At 32.1% G+C, this 20,957-nt stretch overlaps 1 protein-coding gene across 3 annotated transcripts in view; it reads right to left on the bottom strand.

The window, feature by feature from the left end:
• The window catches only part of LOC140437050 (uncharacterized), a 53,590-nt gene that overhangs the window by 9,340 nt on the left and 23,293 nt on the right, over positions 1-20,957 (bottom strand). For 2 of the 3 annotated variants that reach the window (XM_072526287.1, XM_072526289.1), the window contains exons 2-5: positions 12,822-13,018; positions 4,630-4,889; positions 2,300-2,558; positions 188-417 (exon numbers count right to left, since the gene is read on the bottom strand). In XM_072526287.1, the coding sequence (XP_072382388.1) occupies positions 188-417; positions 2,300-2,558; positions 4,630-4,889; positions 12,822-13,005 (933 nt within the window). In that variant the 5' untranslated portion in view covers positions 13,006-13,018. Of the gene's footprint in view, positions 1-187; positions 418-2,299; positions 2,559-4,629; positions 4,890-12,821; positions 13,019-14,490; positions 14,570-20,957 lie in introns of those variants that run through there. The other variant, XM_072526288.1, reaches the window with a different exon arrangement.

The raw sequence follows: 20,957 nt of genomic DNA, 5'->3' as shown, positions 1-20,957 counted from the left end.
TATATTTTCTGATTAACATATTTTTCAGAGCCTGTGGCCCTTTAGGACTAGTCGCCACTGGTTTCGACTACATATTTCTTTTCTGAATCAATATCTTAGTTTCTTAATTTTCTATCTAATCTATTTTCTATTATGCTTGAGAATATCTATACCTTGCTAATTATTATTATTAATAATAAAAACTTACCGACGGTGGTGGAGCTGTCGGCCTGGTGCTTAGTGCAGGCCTGGATCTGGCATTGTGTGCCGAAGAATTCGCCAACGATTGGCTAATTACGGAAGACATGTGCCTGACGGTTCCAAATTTGGCCATTGGATTCGTTTCAGGGCTTTGCGGAGAAGGCGATCGGGGAGACTTCAAACTATGGGCTCGACTTACGGGTTTTGTAACTTTTAGTTGTAATGAATTCGGTTTACCTAAAAATAAATAATGACTATCCAGTATTTGTTTTAAATTGCCATTAAGCAGGGTTGGTTAAAGAAGCGGGATTCTTTGTTTATGGTGAAGGAGTTCCGGGTTGGAATTTCACCAGGATAAAATATTAGAATTTAAATAATTAGTATGATGGCAAATATATTTGGCCAATAAGGCTAAGAAAATACTAATAATTTGTCCTTATAGGCGGTTATTAAAGTGTAATATTAATAAATCCATAAGATAAAATCGAATAAGTTATATTATCTTAGTGAAGTTATATTATGTCCAGATTTTTTGAGGGCACTGTTTATGGAGGAAACATGGTATTGGGACAGTTAGACTTAAATGTTAGACTTTTATGTAGATAGTTCACAGTCTTTATCATTTTTTTATGCAGTCCTTCCAACACATTTTATGACAGTGGTAACAATATTCAGTGTTAAGTTTATAAAAACGAACGAATACTAAATTCATGGGAATAAAAATAAAAGATAAATGCGGAGAGTCATAAATTACACACCGAGTGTAGAAGATAGGTCTAATGCATTACATACTAAAGAAACCGGCTCAAAAGAGAAGGTAGAATATACTGTAAGTTTGGTGAAAAAGGAAAATTAGAGAAAAATTGTAAAGAAAACATAAAATAAAAAACTATTCAAAACTGGAAGTGAACGATAAAAACGGAAACGGATATGAATAATTCCTTTATGGTCGGGATGTATATAATCACGTTATTTAGAGCGTAAGGAGCACTTGTGGCCTAGTTGTAGTTCTCAACTCAATTATGTATATTGGTTTGTTACTAATGACTTAAACCAACCTAAAGGTGGTTAAATATCTCTTGTATTTTGTTTAACTTACATATTTTTTAGCAGCTTTCGTAAGTGCTACCATTACAGAACAATTGTTCATATATCACGTGCCAGCAATAATGCTACAAATCATCAATGAGATGCTAAAAACTTTCCTCCAAAAAGCAGGCCGGATTTGACAAAGATAGAGAGGTACACAAGAACACCTTTTGAATGTAAGACAAATAATCAAGAAGTCAAGAGAATTCAATATCCCGTTAACTAACTGTTAGTTTTATTGCAAGGCGTTCGACAAAGCCAAATAACATCATTTCAGGCACTAAAGAAAGTGAGCGTGCCGCAGCACCTGATTTCCCTTTTAACTAAGTTATAGAAGTACACCTTTCCAATAATTTGATTATATTATTTCGGGCCCGTACAAAACCATACAGGCATATCGAGCGATGAGAAGTTTAGTAATCCAAATTTAAAAGCGTCTAGAAGCATAAGAATATGTAGCGACTGAAAAAAGGTTCTGACAAGAACTATATGAAGAATCAAGGACAACACTTCAAGTGATTTAAAAATTAAGTCCACTGACTGGTTCCCAGTTTTTCCACCCAAAACAGGAATCCCACTGGTAAAACGTACTTTGAGATCTAGAATTTTTTTAAAATAATTTTTATCTGACTTGTACTTTACTTCCCTAAATTTTACCTTGTAAGTATTTACTTTATACAACCAATGTCTGTTACAACATAAGAATACATATATGTCCTTGTTGAACAAGGATTGAGATTTCTAGGCCTTAATAAAGTACATTTTGTCAAATTAAACTATTTTATTCAAGACCTTGTTCGATTTGGTTTACTTCTCACTTTGAAAACTGCTCAAAAAATATCGAAGAAAACAGAACGATTAAAAACCGTTAATCAATGAATTATGAACGAGTGGTCACTGATAATAAAATCAATATTGTCAGCAGGGGAAATATGACTTGAGCTGTCATGAGTGAGTGGCTAAGTTAATTGAGTTTCGGATCTTAATACTATAACAAAAGGTAAAACTATGTTTTATTAAGTAATCTTACCGTTTAAAACAGGTGGTTTTGGAGCCAAATTGGGTTTTCCATGATTGATCACAGGCTTAAAGGGTCGAAGGCCGTTACTGTTATCAGTTGTGTCCAATGAGCTTAAATTTGCATTGCTTTTCGCCTTTCTGTGTAAAGAACTCTGGTTAAGGCTAATATTGGAAGGTGAGTTTGAATTTAAAGATAGCTGACTCATATGTAGGCCGTTGGTTATATTTTCTCGTTGAATTATTTGCCTTCCACCAGTATCTGGTGGAAACTAAAAAAAAAAAAAACAAAAATAGTTTGGAAATATATACTTATTCAAGTAATAAAAGTTAAAAGTTTAGTAACTTTCCATTGAATATCAAAAAATAATTCATATTTTGCTACAAGTAAATAATTAATCGAAATAAATAAACACATAAATTTCTATTTTTTTATAGAATATATTCTGCTTCGATTTTTTCAGTATTTAGATTAGTATAAGAGACAAATTCTAGTACACACATAGGCAAGAAATAACACAATGTATGTACAATTAGGAAAGAACTATTTGTTGGAAATTTCTCATTAATAATAGACATTAAGCTAATGACTGTAAAAAAGATCCTAAAAATATAAGTATGTAAATTTTTTAGAATATACAATGATTAATAAAATAAAACATATCTTAAAATAAGCCACAATTATTGACGTTTCAATTTCCACTTCGGAAATCGTTCTCATTGTGGCTTATTCCCATTTAAATAGTAATTACTTTAAAATGCAATAAGAAAATAGCTTCAGAACAATCTTAAAATAAGTTTTATTTTTTACTTATTACTGACGATAATTTACTTTATTATTAATTTTTAGACTTTTAAATACGAACCCATTGACAAAATATAATGTTAAATTTTACTTATTTCACAGAACAGAAAACAAGTGTTATTTGTTCTGTGCTTGTTTAATAGTCCAGTCATCACAGTTTTGACCTCTAAAAATAATACGAACAAGCTGAATTTTGCTGAGAATGTCAATTCTCAGGACCCCAACAAAAAATACAAAAAAGTTTACCACTCTACCATCGGGCTTCCCCTAAATCCCCTCCACATAGGGGTAGGGGGAACGTAGAACATCGATTTACCACGAATATATACGCCGTAGAAAAAATGTTTTAAGGAAGAAATATAGCTGAGTTAATTTTAAAACAAAAATGTTATTACAAATGTTAAACAAAAAAATTAGCACTTTTTCTGTAAAACCGTTTTCTCGGAAATAACGCTTGAAGCGACCGGCGATTTCAATGTCAGTTACGCGCGTGCCATTTTTTTTAATAAAATTTGTATCACTCGACGGTAACAATTCGATATCTTGTGATCAAAATGTCCTATCGACAAAATGAAAATGTGATTTAAAGGTGAAGAGTGCAGCCTTTGTATGCAATGTTTGCATTTTGCCGTAAATGATACGTAAATAAAGAAGTTTCGCGATTTTTTGCCATTTTTTACGATTCTCACAAAACAAAATAGGTTGGATCAATAAAATTTATCACTTTCATTGATTGGCCGCTGTGGAATTTCCATTTTTAGAGTCCAATCTCAAAACTTGAACATAAAATTTTAATTTTCAGTTTTGGCAACAAATCTGGGGCATTTGAATATATCTAAAAAACGCTGATAATTTTTCACAAGCAGCAAGAAATGGGGATAGAGAAGGAAATGCCATTTTCTAAGCGAAAGTCGTCATTGTATATAATGATACAATGGGAGGTGTTGATCAGCTATATTGCACCGGAATCGAGCCGAAATTTGCATAACCTTGACAAGCCTGATCTAAAAGGTCCATCAATAATTACAAGTCCAGTCGGTGTTTACCATCCATGGTAAGAAGGGATGAAAAGTGGTGAGAAGTCTATGGGTGTCGCCAGTATTATTTTCAGGGGATGCATCTGCTTTTCAGGTGGATACATTTGCATCTACACATACTATTAATCAATATAAAATATAGAACTATACATGTATAGCTATGTACTTTCTTTCCGGGCAGGAGAGTATAATTGCATCCCGGTGCTGGCGCCCACGAGCAGTCATTAATATTCGCCCTGTATATTTTTTATTTAATCATAATTAAATATTTGTAATAATATTTATGTACATAATTAATGACATCTATATTGCCAAATTTATTGTTAACACATTACATATCGAGAATTTCGAGACATCGAGACAAGACAAGATTTTCGGGTTCGAGATCAAGACAAGAATATGTATTACGAGATTTTTTCCGAGACACGACATGATTTCCTGAAATCTCGTCTTGTCTCGTCTTGCGGCATTCCTACTCATACTATTCATTTCATAACTTACATTTCTCGTTGGTGTCGGTGGAGGCGGTCCCCTATTTCTGTTATCATTTGCTAATTGCTTCTTAAGTTCCATCTGTATACTTCCAAAATTTTTCATACCTCCTAAAGGACTAACAGGAGAAACACTACCACCACTATTAGAATTACCATTTCTAAGATTGGCACCCAAACCGCCCGACATGCCACCTAAGGGCAGTTTGGGTAATTGCATACCACCCATACCTCCAGGTATACTGCCATTTGATGGTTTGTTGGAAGAACCTGAAAAGTATATAATATTGTGATCAAAGTTTGTACCAATCTTATATTCTATAAATAACTACTTAAGTTTTATGTATGACAGAGTAATAAAAGGACATTAATCTATTTATAAGATATAAATTCTAGGCAATCCATGGGCGTTCCTATTGTCTAAAATTAAAAATGATGTTAATTATTGGAAATGAAACATTTCCAACAAAAAACTGCACTAAAAGTTTTATTTAGAAGTCTATATTCTCTCCCTGTAGTATCATCCCCTATTGTGGAGTATCGGGCGCTTCTGTGTTTCTGGGCCAGTAACGTAAATAGGTTGACTATCAGCTCAGAGCTACTTTTTCCTTATTTCTCTTTTCGAACTATTGTCTGGTCTTTCTCCTTCTTTTTCCCCTAGGTTAATATTAGAGTACTTATCTCTTTGTTATTTTGGTATCTCCTTAATGTTTGGCAACATTTTCATTTTTTCTCCTTGATTGCAATACCTATGTGGACTTGTTTGTTCTTTCCTATAGTCCTGTACTATTGGACCATGATATCTTGAGGATCTTCCTTAAATATCGCGAAATTTTGTAATGTAAGTTCATTATGCTTTCTAAGTTTCTGGTTTGTAAAATAATATGCTTTTAACACGGCTATTCAAAATTCAATTCAATTTTTTGGTGGTTTCGATATATCAGTTGTTTGTCAAATGTTATTTAATACGTTAAATACATATTGTGCCATTGCTATTATCGTCTGTATATTCTTCTTGCTCCCCATTTGTGTTCTATAATTGATTTCAAATATGTAAATTTTTCCACTTCCATTTCCTTGTCGATTTTTTTTTTTTATTTTAATGTTTATTGATTTTTAGCAACAGTTTGGAGACGACTCTGTTTTACTTCGCTTTTAATAGCTATTTTTTCCGTGAATTTTCCTCCTTGTTCCAGTCTGGCTCTAAATCCTTCATAGAATAGTTTAATCAAATTAATATACTAGTATATGGGAAATTAGTCAATACTAACAATCTTAAGTAGTTTTTATTTAATAAGGTTGGTAATTTTGGGTACCGGTTTTAAGGGTTACAATATTTGCCCCATCGTCAGGCTTCAGTACGTTATTTTTATGTGTATTACAAAATTGTAGATGTCAGATACAGGAAAGCTCTAACAAACGCTGTTACAATTTTAATATATTGTGTTTGTGTTTTTAGTTGTGTAGTCCAAAAGATTTTTATTTAATTAAATTAATTTATACATCTTGACAACAGCTGGAGACACAATATATAATATAAATAAATTGATTTGAAGAGTATCTTAAAATTCAGAAGTGCCAGTGAATGTATTCCATAAGGGGAAGGTGATTCTCAGAAGTACCTTAGTTTATAGAATAAGTGAATATTTCAATACTTACAACTAGAAGAATAAAAATTTAAATTTTGTTAACGAATCTAAATGACATTTAATTTTAATTTATTTATGAGTTATGGTAACCACAATACATTATATTTTATAGAGTGAAATCTTATATTGGACAATTTTGAGTGAATAAGTTTAAGTAAACAATTATTATGACAGTATTGTCGATATTATAAGGTGGAAAGATGCAATTAATATTAGAGGACTGAAAAAGAATCAAGAGCATGTTAAATTGATCTATAAAATTTAATTGATGGTACGTAGTCAGTTATTGTAATACTGATATTTAGACATGGACTAAAACTGTAGGTAGAGTTACTAGAAGATTATTAAGTGAGTTTGTTTTTAAAGGTTAAGATCTATCATATCATATATTGTTTAGTATGTTGCAGTAGATATTAGTCAGTCTTATAATTGATAGATTCAGGAGTTTTATTAATGTGTACCCTTTCAAGGAAAAGTCGATTTTTATAATTATATATATATAATTATATATATATATATATATATATATATATATATATATATATATATATATATATATATCTATATATATATATATATATATATATATATATATATATATCTATATATATATATATATATATATATATCTATATATATATATATATATATATCTATATATATATATATATATATATATACACTTCTCCAAGAAATTAACGCACCACTTCAATAAATTAAATTTATTTGTAAACAGACAAAGAATAAAAAATAAAACTTCACCAGATTTATTCTACATTTTATTAGTAATTATAACAATTTGTCTAATCATCGGAAAATGTTGAAGTACAGGAGAAAAAAAAAATAAAACGGAAAATTCTAAAAAAATAATGATAAGAAAAGTAAACTAAAATATGAAAAAAGTCTTAGTAATGAGTGTTTCCACCTCTACTATATATAACAGCCTCACATCGTTGGCCTATACTTAAAATTAATGGCCGTATTTCATTTTGCTCTAATTCTCTCCAAATTTGGACCAGCCTCTCTCCCACTTCCTGTAAGTTGTTTGGTTGGATCGGTGTTGCTCTTAATCGCCTACCAAGGATATCCCAAAGATTTTCAATCGAATTTAAATCCGGACTATGTGCTGGCCATTCCATAGTGTTAATTTCTACCTCTTCTAGATAATTTCTGACGATCTGTGCAGCGTGAGGTCTGGCATTATCTAGCATTAGTAAGAAATTTTCACCGATATAAGGAGCCAATGGTACTACATGTTGCTCCAGGATCTCCAATATGTACCTTTCAGCTGTAACAGTTCCCTTTTGTATGACCACTAGGTCCGTACGTGCGGTCAAAGAAATACCACCCCACACCATAACGGATCCTCCACCAAAAAATGGGGTTTGTGAGAAGTTACACTGAGCATATCGTTCGTTGGGTCGTCGCAACACACGAACACGTCTGTCGTTATTGTACAAACAAAATCGGGATTCATCAGTAAATAACACTCGTTCTCAGTCAGCCTCTAACCAATTAACGTGCTCTCTGGCAAAATGTAGCCCCCCCTTCGATGCTCTGCAGTTAATAGAGGACCTCGGGCGGCAATCCTAGGTGTTAAGTTGTATTCGCTAAGTCGCTGGCGAACAGTTTCAGTACTAATTTGTATAGCTGGCACGTCTCGAAGCTGAATTTGTAGACTTCGATGTGTTACAAAACGTTGTCGAAGAGCAGAAATTCTTAAAAATCGATCTTGAATAGGGGTAGTTATCTGGTTTCATCCTTGCCCTGGTCTGTGAGTATGATCCCCTGTTTCGGGAATTGTTTCTAACACCCGTGAGATAGATATGTGTGACATATTAAACCGACGACAAATTCTTCGGTAACTCCAACCTTCTTTCGAAAGTATCACTGCTTGGGCACATTCATCTCGGGTTAAAATACGTGATTGAAGCTCCATAATAAAGACAATTAACAATAATCAACAATTAAATAGTAGCCGAATAAAATTCGTGAACACTTGGAAATTAGTATATTTATAGAATTAGTACATTTTTTGCTTCATTTTGTTATGTTGCAAAAAAAACTATATCAATAAAACACAGTCAATAAATATAGAGTGTACGAATAGCATATACAAGGGGCTTGCAAAATATAACATTACAATAGAAATTTTTATTAAAGCTAATAAAATATTTTAATATTTCAAAGTGGTGCGTTAATTTCTTGGAGAAGTGTATATATATATATATATATATATATAGATATATATTATATATATATATACACTCGCGATCATAAAATCCGGGTCACCTTGAAAATCACCGATGTTTCATTTTTAACGAGCTTTATCGTAAATAATAATAACACAAATACAAACTAATGCATGCTTCTGGGAATTGTTGTCGGCTTAGCGGTTTCCTTTGCAAACAAAGAATTTCAATAGTGCCGATTTCGCGGGAAAGCGCACACTTCCCAAAATGAACGGTACCTGTAACTGCCGCTTGTTTTAAATGTTTCATTTGTGCTTCGACTTTCTGTTCAAACGCAACGAACAAACGTTTATTATAGCCATCATAAGTGTTCATTTGTGCCATTATTAGTGTTTATTTTTTGCCAATAATACCCTTGACTGTTGTTGTAATGACACAAATTGTTGCGCTTGTGAAAGACGGTCACACTCAACGACAAATCACAAGAACTGTTGGCGTAAGCTTTTCTACGATTCAACGAGTGCTTCAACGCTTTCAGGAGAAGGGTTTGCTATCCAGACGACCTGGCTATGGACGAAGAAAAATGACCACGGTACGAGATGACCGTTTTCTTGTGTTTCAGGCTTTACGAAACCGAACCTCAATTGCGATTATGCATCAAAATCGTCTACAGGAAGTACGAAATCTCAATGTTAGCGTTGCAACAGTCAGGAGAAGATTTCGTTCTTTTGGACTATCTTCTCGGGTAATGGCTACAGGACCGCCACTTCGCCTGGCGCATCGAATTGCACGACTAGCTTTTGCTCGACAATATGCACATTGGGGAATTAACGATCGGAGCAAAGAGTTATTCTCAGATGAATCCCGTTTCTGCCCGACTGGATTCGATGGACGTGTAAGAGTTTGGAGTAAAACCGGTGAATGATTTTCAGAAGCTTGCATTGCTCCAAGAATGCCATTTGGTGGAGACTCGGTCATGGCTTGGGGAGGTGTATCTTTTGACTTCCGCACAGAATTACCCTTCATCGAAAATGGGTCCTTAACTGCACGAAGGGACAAAACAGAGATTCTGGAAGAACATGTTATGCATACCATGGCAAGGCTTGGAGAAAACGTCGTTTTTATGCAGAACAACGCGCGAACCCACGTTGCCACAATCAGTATGCAATACTTGGACGAGGTTGGAATTACGAGGTTACCCTGGCCAGCTAGGTCTCCGGACCTGAATCCCATCGAACATATCTGGGACTATTTAAAAAAACGTATTCAACCCCTAACATCTCCTCCTAACAACGGGCAGGAGCTTCAGGATCTGTTAGTGAGAGAGTCGAATAACATACCACAACATGTAATCCGGAGAAAAATTGGGAGTATGCCCCGTCGTCTGCAAGAGGTCATTAGAGCAAGTGGAAGCAATACACGATATTAGTCATTGAAATTTCACTGACATTTTACCACGTTCTGTATTTTCCATTTTTTTCGTATGCCTGTTTTATCAACAATTTGGTTTGTTTTCTGCTTTTTCAATAAAAACAATGAAAAACCGTTTTTTTTTTCTTTCAAAACAAACATTGATGACAAATAAAAAATACGTTAGCTAAAAAAAAAAAGATTATTACTGCACCAGATGCAAAAATATTCCAGAAACTTGAAATTTTCGAGGTGACCCGAATTTTATGATCGCGAGTATATATATATATATATATATATATATATATATATATATATATATATATATATATATATGTATATATATATATGTATATATATATATATGTATATATATATGTATATATATATGTATATATATATATATATATATATATATATATATATATATATATATGTATATATATATATATATATATATATATATATATATATATATATATATATTTATATATATTCCTTAGATAATTTTAAGACAAGCTTGCAAAGACAAATAAGACATTTGCTTCTTAAAATAAAAGAGCTAGAGCTCTTTGAAGATGGCTACTTGTAATTAGTTTTTTTTAAATGCCCTCAGAACGCTTCTATTTAGAAAAAAGATTTTTTGTTCTTAACTTTTAAGCATTGATTAGGTTGGATACACCGTTTTCGAGAAAAATCAATTTGAAAATTTTTCGTTTGTTCGTCATGAAACATAAATTAATATTTTTCACACTAGATAGTTTGAATTGTCAACAGAAGTATAACCTACGTTTTTCATTGACAAATAGTTGTCAGTTCGTGAAGTTTGGTTTGGTTTATTGCGAAATAAGGTGTAACGCTCGAGTAGTAACGTAGATACGCTGGAAAATTTACTGATTAAAAGAAACAAGTTCAGTGTTCCCAAAAAATAATGAAACAGGGCGACATAATGATGTAACAGCAGCACATGTAAATGTTATTTTAATTGAAGTTGAGGAAAATTTAGAAATTAGCGTTCGAAGACTATCTGCCATATATCCCACAATTTCAAAATCTTTCGCAGGAAATGAATATCCTTTTCATTTTACAAAGGTACAGGCAATGCTACAAGGTGACTTTCCAGCTCGTGAAGAAGTCGCTATATGGATACCAAATCAAAAAAATCAAAATGAAGATTTTTTAGGAATATTCTGTTTTGCGACAAAGCTACATTCACAAAAAATGAAATTTTTAATGTACATAACGCACATTATTATTCGTACTTTGGTGACAATCCCCATATTGTTCAAGAATTTAAGCATCAGCATAGGTTTAGCAGAAACGTCTGGATAGGAGTAGTTGGCGATTATCATCTTGGACCCGTGGAAATGCCTGCTCGTTTAAATGGTGTTGATTATTTACATTTCCTTCAAAATGTTTTACCTGATTTTTTAAATGATGTGCTTTTAAATATTCGGAAAAACTTATGATTTCTACTGGACAGCTGTTCGGCCAACTTTAGTACGAGACTTTCTTGATAATATCTACGAAGACCACTGGATTGGAAGAGGCGGTCCAGTTGCTTCGTCAGCAAGGTCGCCGGATTTGAATTCTTGTGATTATTGTATTTGAGGATACATAAAAGCATTTGTTTATTCCGTTCCGATACAAAATCGTGCACTCTGGCTAAGGATACAAAATGCTTGCAACAAATTTAGAAATAACTTTATAATTTTTGCAATAATTCGGCATTCTCTAAGCAAAATGGTAAATTTATGCATAGAGACTAATGGTCATCACATTGAGCATTTTTTGTTACAATCTACCTTTGGTTATATATATATATATATATATATATATATATATATATATATATATATATATATATATATATATATATATATATGTTTGTTTTGAGGTTTCCGCGGGAGCTATATGTGCTGTCACTATTTTTCCGGGTTTGACTCCGCGTTGTAAAATGCTGGTTTTCTTGAAAACCATTGTTTTGGCGACGTTTCGGCAAGGTCTCACTTGCCATTCTCAAGCCTGGTGGATCTACTTCTCGTCGTTACTCGATTAGTACTTATACATATATATATATATATATATATATATATATATATATATATATATATATATATATAATATATATGTTGGAAATATCGGGTATGTGGTATATATTAAATAAAAATCTTTGTTTTTTCTAAAGCTCAATATTTCGCCATTTATTTAATAGGTTCATCGGGAGTAACTGTAAAAAACAAACATTTCAAAACACTGACGTATACTTAGATTTACAATACTTTCAGAAATTAAAAGATTATACACATAAATAAAATTGAATATTAAAATATCATTATTGTTGATGAAACTGTACATTTAATAAAATGCATGTTAAAATTTAAAATATCTTTGAGCACGTTCGTTAACAATAAATAAGATGGAACAAGTAAAAATTATTTCAAAATGCAAAAAATAACAATGTAAGAAAACATTAGAGGAATAGTATTTCTTTAATTAATCATTAAGGTGAGTGTAGTTTTAATGTGTAGTGTAGTGTAGTTTTAATGTGTAGTTTTATATATATATATATATATATATATATATATATATATATATATATATATATATATATATATATATATATATATATATATATATATATATATATATAATTCCTGTGTTGAACCCCATTTTTACTTACAACTTTACATTGACAATATACCATAAATGACTCCTCATTCAACATGGTGATAATGCTACTGTTAACTCTTAGAAATAACTGATTCTGTGGCCTCCTCAAATTACTATTTTTTTCGATGGCTATATAATGTTGTAAGAGGATTTTAGTAACGACATCTAATAATACTGAACCTGTAGTTAATAGAATGTTTTTTGTGAAACCCTTTTTGAAACAGAAGTACCTTTACTTTATTATATTATATAAATTTTACAAATAGTAAAAAGCTCACCTCCTAATGATGGAGCACTTCGGTCATTTGTAACTGTCTTTTTCAATTTCGCTCCCTTCTGAATAGATTTTAACAAAGCACCTCGATCTACAGAACTACTACTTTTACTATTTTTTGAAGAATTGAACATCGGAGGAGGTGGTGCGGCCGGAGCCAGCGGTGGAGGTGGGGGTGGAGCAGGCATTGTTCTTATAACCCTAAAACACAAAAAAATAGATTATATCATAAAAAATATGTCTAAGCAAAAATATGATAAATATTTACGTAAAAAGTCGTTTGCGGGACAATTAAAATCAAATTGAACCGTAAAGATAATTCAAATCACGTAAATGTCCATAATTGGATTAAAGTTTAGTAGCACTTCATCAAATTTTGATTCAGGGTATTCATAATATAAAAAATTATATAATTATCCATGAAATAATGTATTCAGTTTAATTGTTATTTAAATATGATGAGGAAGATAATCTGTATTTTCTTATCATCAACTTTATGGTTAAAAAAAAAAACGTTATTGTTTTTGACAAGGGCGTATGATCTGAAAGACGAAATATTAAGTTTTTATATTTTCTATTTTATAAGGCTTGTTTATAAAGCAACACTGGCATGTTGCTTGATTTCTCCTTTTTAAAACGAAACCACAACCAAGTACTAGACAGGAAGCCTCGCATCTGGTTAAAGAAGAAGAAGAGATGTACACCGACTTTTAAAGTAGTGAGCGAGATAATAAAATATGTTAATTGGGAAAGCACATAAGACGAGAGTGACCAAATAATATTATTAGTCAAATTCGTCTTTATTCGTCAAAATATTAGTTTTTCGACTCCCAAGTTCTCTTCAGTTATGTTTCCTGTTTCCAGTCTCCCGTTATGTTTTCGTTTTCTCATAATATTACAGAAATATTTCCTGCATTGATAAGTTGTAAATGACCGAAATACTTAATTTTTCTTTGTTTAACGAGGTTGACTAGTTTTTCCTTTTTTCCTATTCTTACTGACTTGAATCTTGAATGGTATGACAGACCCATGATATTCTGATGACACCAAAATTCAAATATTTTCACTCTTTTTTTTTTTTAACATTTATACTAAAAATATTTGTAACGACAAACACACGAGAATAAATAAAGTTGTGTGTAATTAAATGAGTAAGACTAAAAAGACGGTAATGGGCAAATTAAATCAACTAAATAGATCAAGATAAAATTGTAACATGAGCTATAGACAGGACAGTCTAAGAATCTAAGCATCGGCCACATGAATCGTGATAAAAAATTAATCGACTGGTAAATTGGCTTACAATTCCAGAAATAACGGATAAAGTCTTAATAAAGCAAGAGGTAACGTAACTAGGATAAAATGCTGTTTCGTCACAATAATTAAATGCAATATTGATCCTCAGTATACTAAAAATAAATATAATGTATAAAAAAACATATAACGAGAAACTACAGATAATTTAAGCAAGAATCTACACTTAAAATAAATTAGAGTTCGATAAAATTGGATAACATTGGAAGGCAATCTAAATTCAAAATTTAGAATGGAAAACGTTATGTGTAAATATTGTAATATATAAGTTTAAAAGTCTAACAAATTTTGAACCCTTAACAGACCAAACAATAAAATTAACAACTATATTTAAAAATTATATCACTAAATTTTCTTACTTAAAAAAGTAATTTTCAATTTTAAAGAACTTAAAAACTCACTATTAACACCGATTCGAACGAGTTTGAATCAAACTATGAACTTGACAATGATATTTCTATCCTAATCGAAATAAACTCTCTATGGGGTACATCTCACCTCCTCCTTACCTGATTTAATTTTGGGTACCCCATAGGGAGTCATTGATTCTATTTTAATCAATTCCCAATGCACCTTTTTAAGTTTATATTTACAGAAATATCTTAAAATATAATTTGATTGAAATAATATAGCAGAACAAAAAAAAAAGTAAAAGCTACAAGAATTTGAATTAATGAAAATATCTCCTCTTCTTTTGGTGTTAATGTTTTCGCAGTTTCAATAAACAAAAAAATGTAATCGAAATTATGAATATTACACATGGATTCCAACCAAAATTGGACAGTGTGTAACGAAAATAACTCGTTAGTAACAGATATAGATGATTGATTTTCTTTGGGTTTAAGCTAATTTTACACATATACTACATATATATATATATATATATATATATATATATATATATATATATATATATATATATATATATATTATATACATATATATATATATATATATATATATATATATATATATATATATATATATATATATATATATATAGTCAATGATATTAAAAATGTGAAAAAGATTACGATACTGGTACATTTAGAGATAAAGTTGTATAAACAATTAATTGAAACTAGGTATAGTTTATAAATTAACAGAATTAGCACAGCAAAAGAACATGTGATAATCATACATGTATATATAAAAAAGTTATTATAAAAAACTTAAGTAAAAAAAACATTAAAAATTTTGATATGTAGAGAACTAGAAAGATCATGAGTTGCACTTCCAACATTTTATTTATCAATAAGTTAATATCTATCAATATATATATATATATATATATATATATATATATATATATATATATATAGATAGATATAAACTTATTGATAGTTTATCATTTGGTATGCGTATCTTCATTATTTTCTGACTAATGTTATTGCAAAAAAGAGGTCTCTGAAATAGAATAACTTTTAAACTAATTGATGGATCGATCTGAAATTTTGAGGGTCTGTTAATGACCACCAAACCACGATTTGGCGCATAATAACAAATATCTAGGTTGGTTTTTACAACAGTTATAAACAATTAACCATTTTACCTTATGTTGCAGTTTTCGAAGCAACAAATTAATTTTACAAATTTTAACAATCGCCATTTTAAACCTATTTTTATATTTTAAAAGATAAAGGTTTGTAATTTTACCTCAATTATTAAGCTTTTCAATGGTAGACAAAAATCGACAAAATGGCATTTTTTACACTAAATTGTTAATAATTAAAAAAAAAGACGCCGAAATATCTGCAGAAAACGTAATAACTAAAATAATTTCAGATACAAACCTGGATTTGTGTGAAAGTCCCGAACAAGGTCTTTTTTGCTTATTTTACTCTACTATAATGTGAGATTGCAAAATTACCGGGTTTAATTTTTGATTAAACAGTAGTGGTTTTAAGGATTTTGTCAATAAAATGAGTTGTCAATAATCAAATTATTCAAAATGAGAACTATTATTAGATTAATTACTAGGAAAAAATATTATCTTAATTCTTAGTTGATCTTCTAGATGAAAATTCCGTAATTGTACATTATTTTTAAGTGATTGTGAAAATATCCGGTTCTTCTTAACCGAACGATTTGGTTTTGGAATGGAATCTCCTACGATTATCTTGTTCATGATTCAGAGGTAATTTATTACGCTGAATTTTAAATTTCTGTTTTTCTCGTAATAAAATCTTTCACTGAAATGAATCATTCTCGGGTGGCTAACTTGAACTTTTATAACGTTAAAATGTCAAGGCAATAATATAATTTACGATTGAATTACTATGATTCCTGAATAGGTCCTTTGATCATTTAAATTATAACAAATTTATTTTTTATGTAATGGATAATCGCCTTCGTTACAAGCATTCCACTGTATCTCAATATTTGATTAAAACTTGTATTATTGTTATATTTATTACTATATACATATACATTTCTATTTTACATCCGAAAATAAAGAATAGATAATTATTTTAAATATGACGAATTTCACAGAAAATATCCATTATCCAAAAATATTGATTTTGAAATTTGAGAGCACACGCTTGGGACCATTTTTCTATTCGTATTTTATTAGTACTTAAAACTGAAGAAAAAAATTGTGCGCCACCAGAGTAAAATAATAGTGATTTTGGAGTGTCGAAAATGTCGCGACCGAAAATCACTATAGAACCTGTTCAAAAGCACCTACAAACCTTAAAAAACAAAAATGAAGGCGTTTTTACACTTTTAAAATAATGCTTTGTTTTTCTCTTCATTCGCAATCTACAGGGTGAGTTGTAAGTATGGAACGTCTTAATTATCACGGAAACGGCTTGCACGATTTTTATAGATTTTGGTGGGTGAACAAGAGTTTTGTGATTAAAACTGAAGGAAAAAATAGTTCCACCACCCGCGGTTACCTCGAAACGAGGGTAATTATGTCTTTTATGCGAAATTTCAAAAATTGACTGTGCGAAATAAAAGTGATTTGGGAGTGTAAAAATGTCGCGAGTTAAAATCACTGTAGAATCTGTTCAAAAGCACCTACACACCATTAAAAAAAAAACAAAAATAAAGGTCTATTTTTATAATTTTGAAATAATGCTTTTGTTTTTCTCTTCATTCTCGATCTACAGGGTGAGTTTTCAGTGTGGAACGCCTTAATTATCTCGAAAACAGTTTACACGAAAAATAAGATTAGTTCATAGGTTGTCAGATGATAATTTCGATAGACGTGAAGAGTTTGCGCGGACATAATGATGGGATATTATTACAATCAAAACGATCCAAATTTTTTAAGTAATGTTATGTAATGGAAACTTAAATCGGAATAACTGTAGATACTGGTCACGTAACACCTTGTTGGATCCGTGAATAGCACACACAGTATCAGAACAGCTTAATGTATGAGCTGACTTGCGTCTCAGGACAGCCAGTGCGGACAAAAATGTGTCATGTTATAATTTGCGAATATTCAGCATTGCGCCCGGATACTCTATTTAGATATAAATCTTACAATAATCGTCCTAATTTTGAAAATTCAAATTCTGAAAACAGATACATCTTTAACCTTTAAGTATATTCATGAATTAATATTAATCTATTCATTCACAACATTCAAAAACTTACATACTGAATCTTGTTTTACTTGCCAAAAATTTTAAACATTGTTGAATTTTAAGCCTGTCCAAAATAGTTCAATTCTAAACTGCTCAATATCAATGTCAGTTTTCGTATTCAAAACTCCGGTTAACATCGGCTATAAACGCTTGTAGTCGTTAGTCTGGATTGGCTGTCCCGAGACGCAAGTTATGAGCTGGAATAATAAGTGACAAAATAATTGCCGTTGCTCGACCCCGAAGATCTTTCAGAGATGAGGTGGACGAAGCAATGAGTAGAAGAAACCTACAGGAAGGGGACTGGCTAAACAGGAAAAATTGGAGAAAACGGTTGAGTGAAGGAATACAGTAAAAACTGTGGAAATCCTTGTATATATATGCTCGTTGAGAGAAACTTAAATGGTCCAGCGTATTTAGATTTACTGGAAAATAGTATTATACCCGAGTTGGCTCGGTTATTTCCAAATCCAAGTAAATATTTTCAATAAGATTTTAATGTAGAAATTTCATTATTCAAAACTTTCAGGCAATAACTATATCCCAAACGACAATATTTAGCTGCAACAAGATAGTGCTTTACTTCACTATGCTCGCATGGTGAGCCAAAACCTAAATAATGTGTTTTCCAGAAGATGGATTGGAAGGCGTGGTTTTGGAAGCCGTCGTGGTGGAAGGCACGCGACATCACTCGACATGAATCTGTTAGGCCATTTGCTGTGGGATCACTTCGTTTATAAAACAAAACCTGCCAATATTCAGGAATCAAAAGATAAGATTACCACAAAGATAAGAAGAATTGAGCAGTCACATATAATGTAAAATGTATTGTACATACTTTCCCGGTTCTAGTGTCTCAACAGCACCAAACTGGATGGAAGAAGCAATCATACCCTCAATAAACGACTGACATCTCGCCAGAACAATGATTAATGAAGAAAAGGTAAAATGGGCCATAATGTGCTTCACATCTTTCAAACCACCAGGGCCTGACGGCATATATCCAGCCCTACTACGGTGTGGACTGAATATCCTTCTGCCGCACCTCGTGGAAATATTCAGAGCCTCTTTGGCTCTGAGATATATTCCTAGGAAGTGGAGAGAGGTACGTGTGATCTTCAAACCAAAACCTGGTATGATGGACTACAGCCTACCAAAGGCTTTCCGACCAATTACTTATCCGACCATCCTTTCTATTGAAAACAATGAAAAGACTATGCGAGAGGTACATGATGAGAAAGGGATGAAGTTCTGGTCCATAACCCACTTCACCCAAATCAGCATGCATATACTTCGGGAAGATCTACCGATTCTGCACTGCATTATGTACTGGGAAGAATTGAAAGATCGATGGATAATAAAGAATCCACCCTAGGTATATTCATAGACATTGAGGGAGCGTTTGATAAAACCACATTCCCAACCGTCACCCAACAGCTCAACGTCATGAATGTTCCCCTGGCCATAAGCAAATGGATATTCCATATGCTCTCTAATACAGCAATAAACATAAATTTAGAAGACGTTTCTGTTAGAGGCATGGTTACGAGGGGTGTCCACAGGGAGGTGTCCTATCACCACTGCTCTTGAACATAGTTCTAGATACCCTGGTTGACCAACTCAGCAGCAACGGTTTCTACACAATAGCCTATGCGAACGATATTGCTGCCCTGCAAAGCGGTAAGTTTGAGAACACACTATGTGAGTGATTACAAGTTGCTCTCCGACTAATAGAAACATGGTGCAAGGAACACTCACTATCTATAAATCCTAAGAAAACAGAGATGGTACTATTTACCAGGAAAAGAAGAATTACTGGCTTAATACCCCCAAGGATTCTAAACTACAGTCTAAATTTTTCTGACGAGGTGAAGTACCTTGGTAATTACCCTTGACAGGAAGTTAACATGGAACTTACACTTAGATGGTAGAGCTAAAAGAGCATATATTGCCGATGAGCAATGTCGACGAACAGTCGGACGCATCTGGGGCCTTTCGTCCAGGGTGATCGCCTGGGTCTATACTGCTGTCATTAGGCCAATGCTAAGTACTTGGGAATGACCACGAAAAACCTACGTTTGACAGTTGGTTTTTTAACTGGTCATTGTCAACTAAGAAAACACCTCCACACACGGGCTAACAGACACACCTCTATGTAGGAAGTGTGAATGAGAAGACGAAACTGTAGAGCATGTCCTATGTGAATGCCCGGAGTTATCGTTAATACGAGAGTACACGTTCGGCGAGTCCTGGCCCACACCTGCCCACACAAGAGAGATGTCTCCTGGTGACTTGTCCACCTTCCTAGAAATGGCAGGATGGACAATGGGCTAAGGGCGACAGCTCCCTGGGAGGATGCACAATGGGTCAATTGTGGCCTAAGTGCTGTGAAACTTAACTCGCCCTCCCTACTCTACAGATACAGATACAGAACTTCGAAATTATGGTATTTAGGTATAGAGAATATTACATAAAAAGAAATAACTATTTCTTGAGGACTTCAAAAGGCAAAAAATATACAGGGTAATTCATTTGAAATCATTACGACACCTGTCTGTTTGTGTTACTAAGTCGTAATTGTGAGCTATAGCTAGTTCTTCAAAAAAAAATCTAATTTGTCCAAATATTTTGAAGAAACTGTTATAAAGTGGTATGAGATTGTTAGTGATGCTAGTGTTATAGGTGCTGTCTCATTGAATGAACATATTATTGATTCCAATCACGAGAGTAGTAATTCAGAGTTCTCAGATGAAAATATCGATGACAACGAAGATAGTTGTTGGTCACGAATATTCAGAACTTGAAAATATTATGTACGGTAAAAAGACTTAGATGGTAACAAACCTTCCAAAACCAAAATTTAATAAGGTTATTTTTTGTTAAATATTAATATCCTTTATTAAAATGACAAAAATATACAAGGATTATGTACTGGCCTGTGAGACGAGACCTTTATTTTTGTGTCCCAAACTGTGACCTTTCCAGTTCAGGGTTAAAAAGATTTTTAAGTTCTATTGAACAGATTCTACAATGATTTTAAGTCGTGACATTTTTACACTTCAAAATCACAGTTATTTCGCCCAGTCAATTTTTAAAATTTCGCCAAAACATAATTACTCGCACCAAAATCTATAAAAATCGTGCAAACCGTTTCAAAGATAATTTAGGCGTTCCATACTCAAAACTCACCCTATAGATTGCGATTGAAAAGAAAAACAAAAGCATTATTT

The sequence above is a fragment of the Diabrotica undecimpunctata genome, chromosome 3 (assembly GCF_040954645.1).
Source record: "Diabrotica undecimpunctata isolate CICGRU chromosome 3, icDiaUnde3, whole genome shotgun sequence".
NCBI lineage: Eukaryota > Metazoa > Arthropoda > Insecta > Coleoptera > Chrysomelidae > Diabrotica > Diabrotica undecimpunctata.
This window is presented reverse-complemented; position numbering and strand designations above follow the sequence as displayed.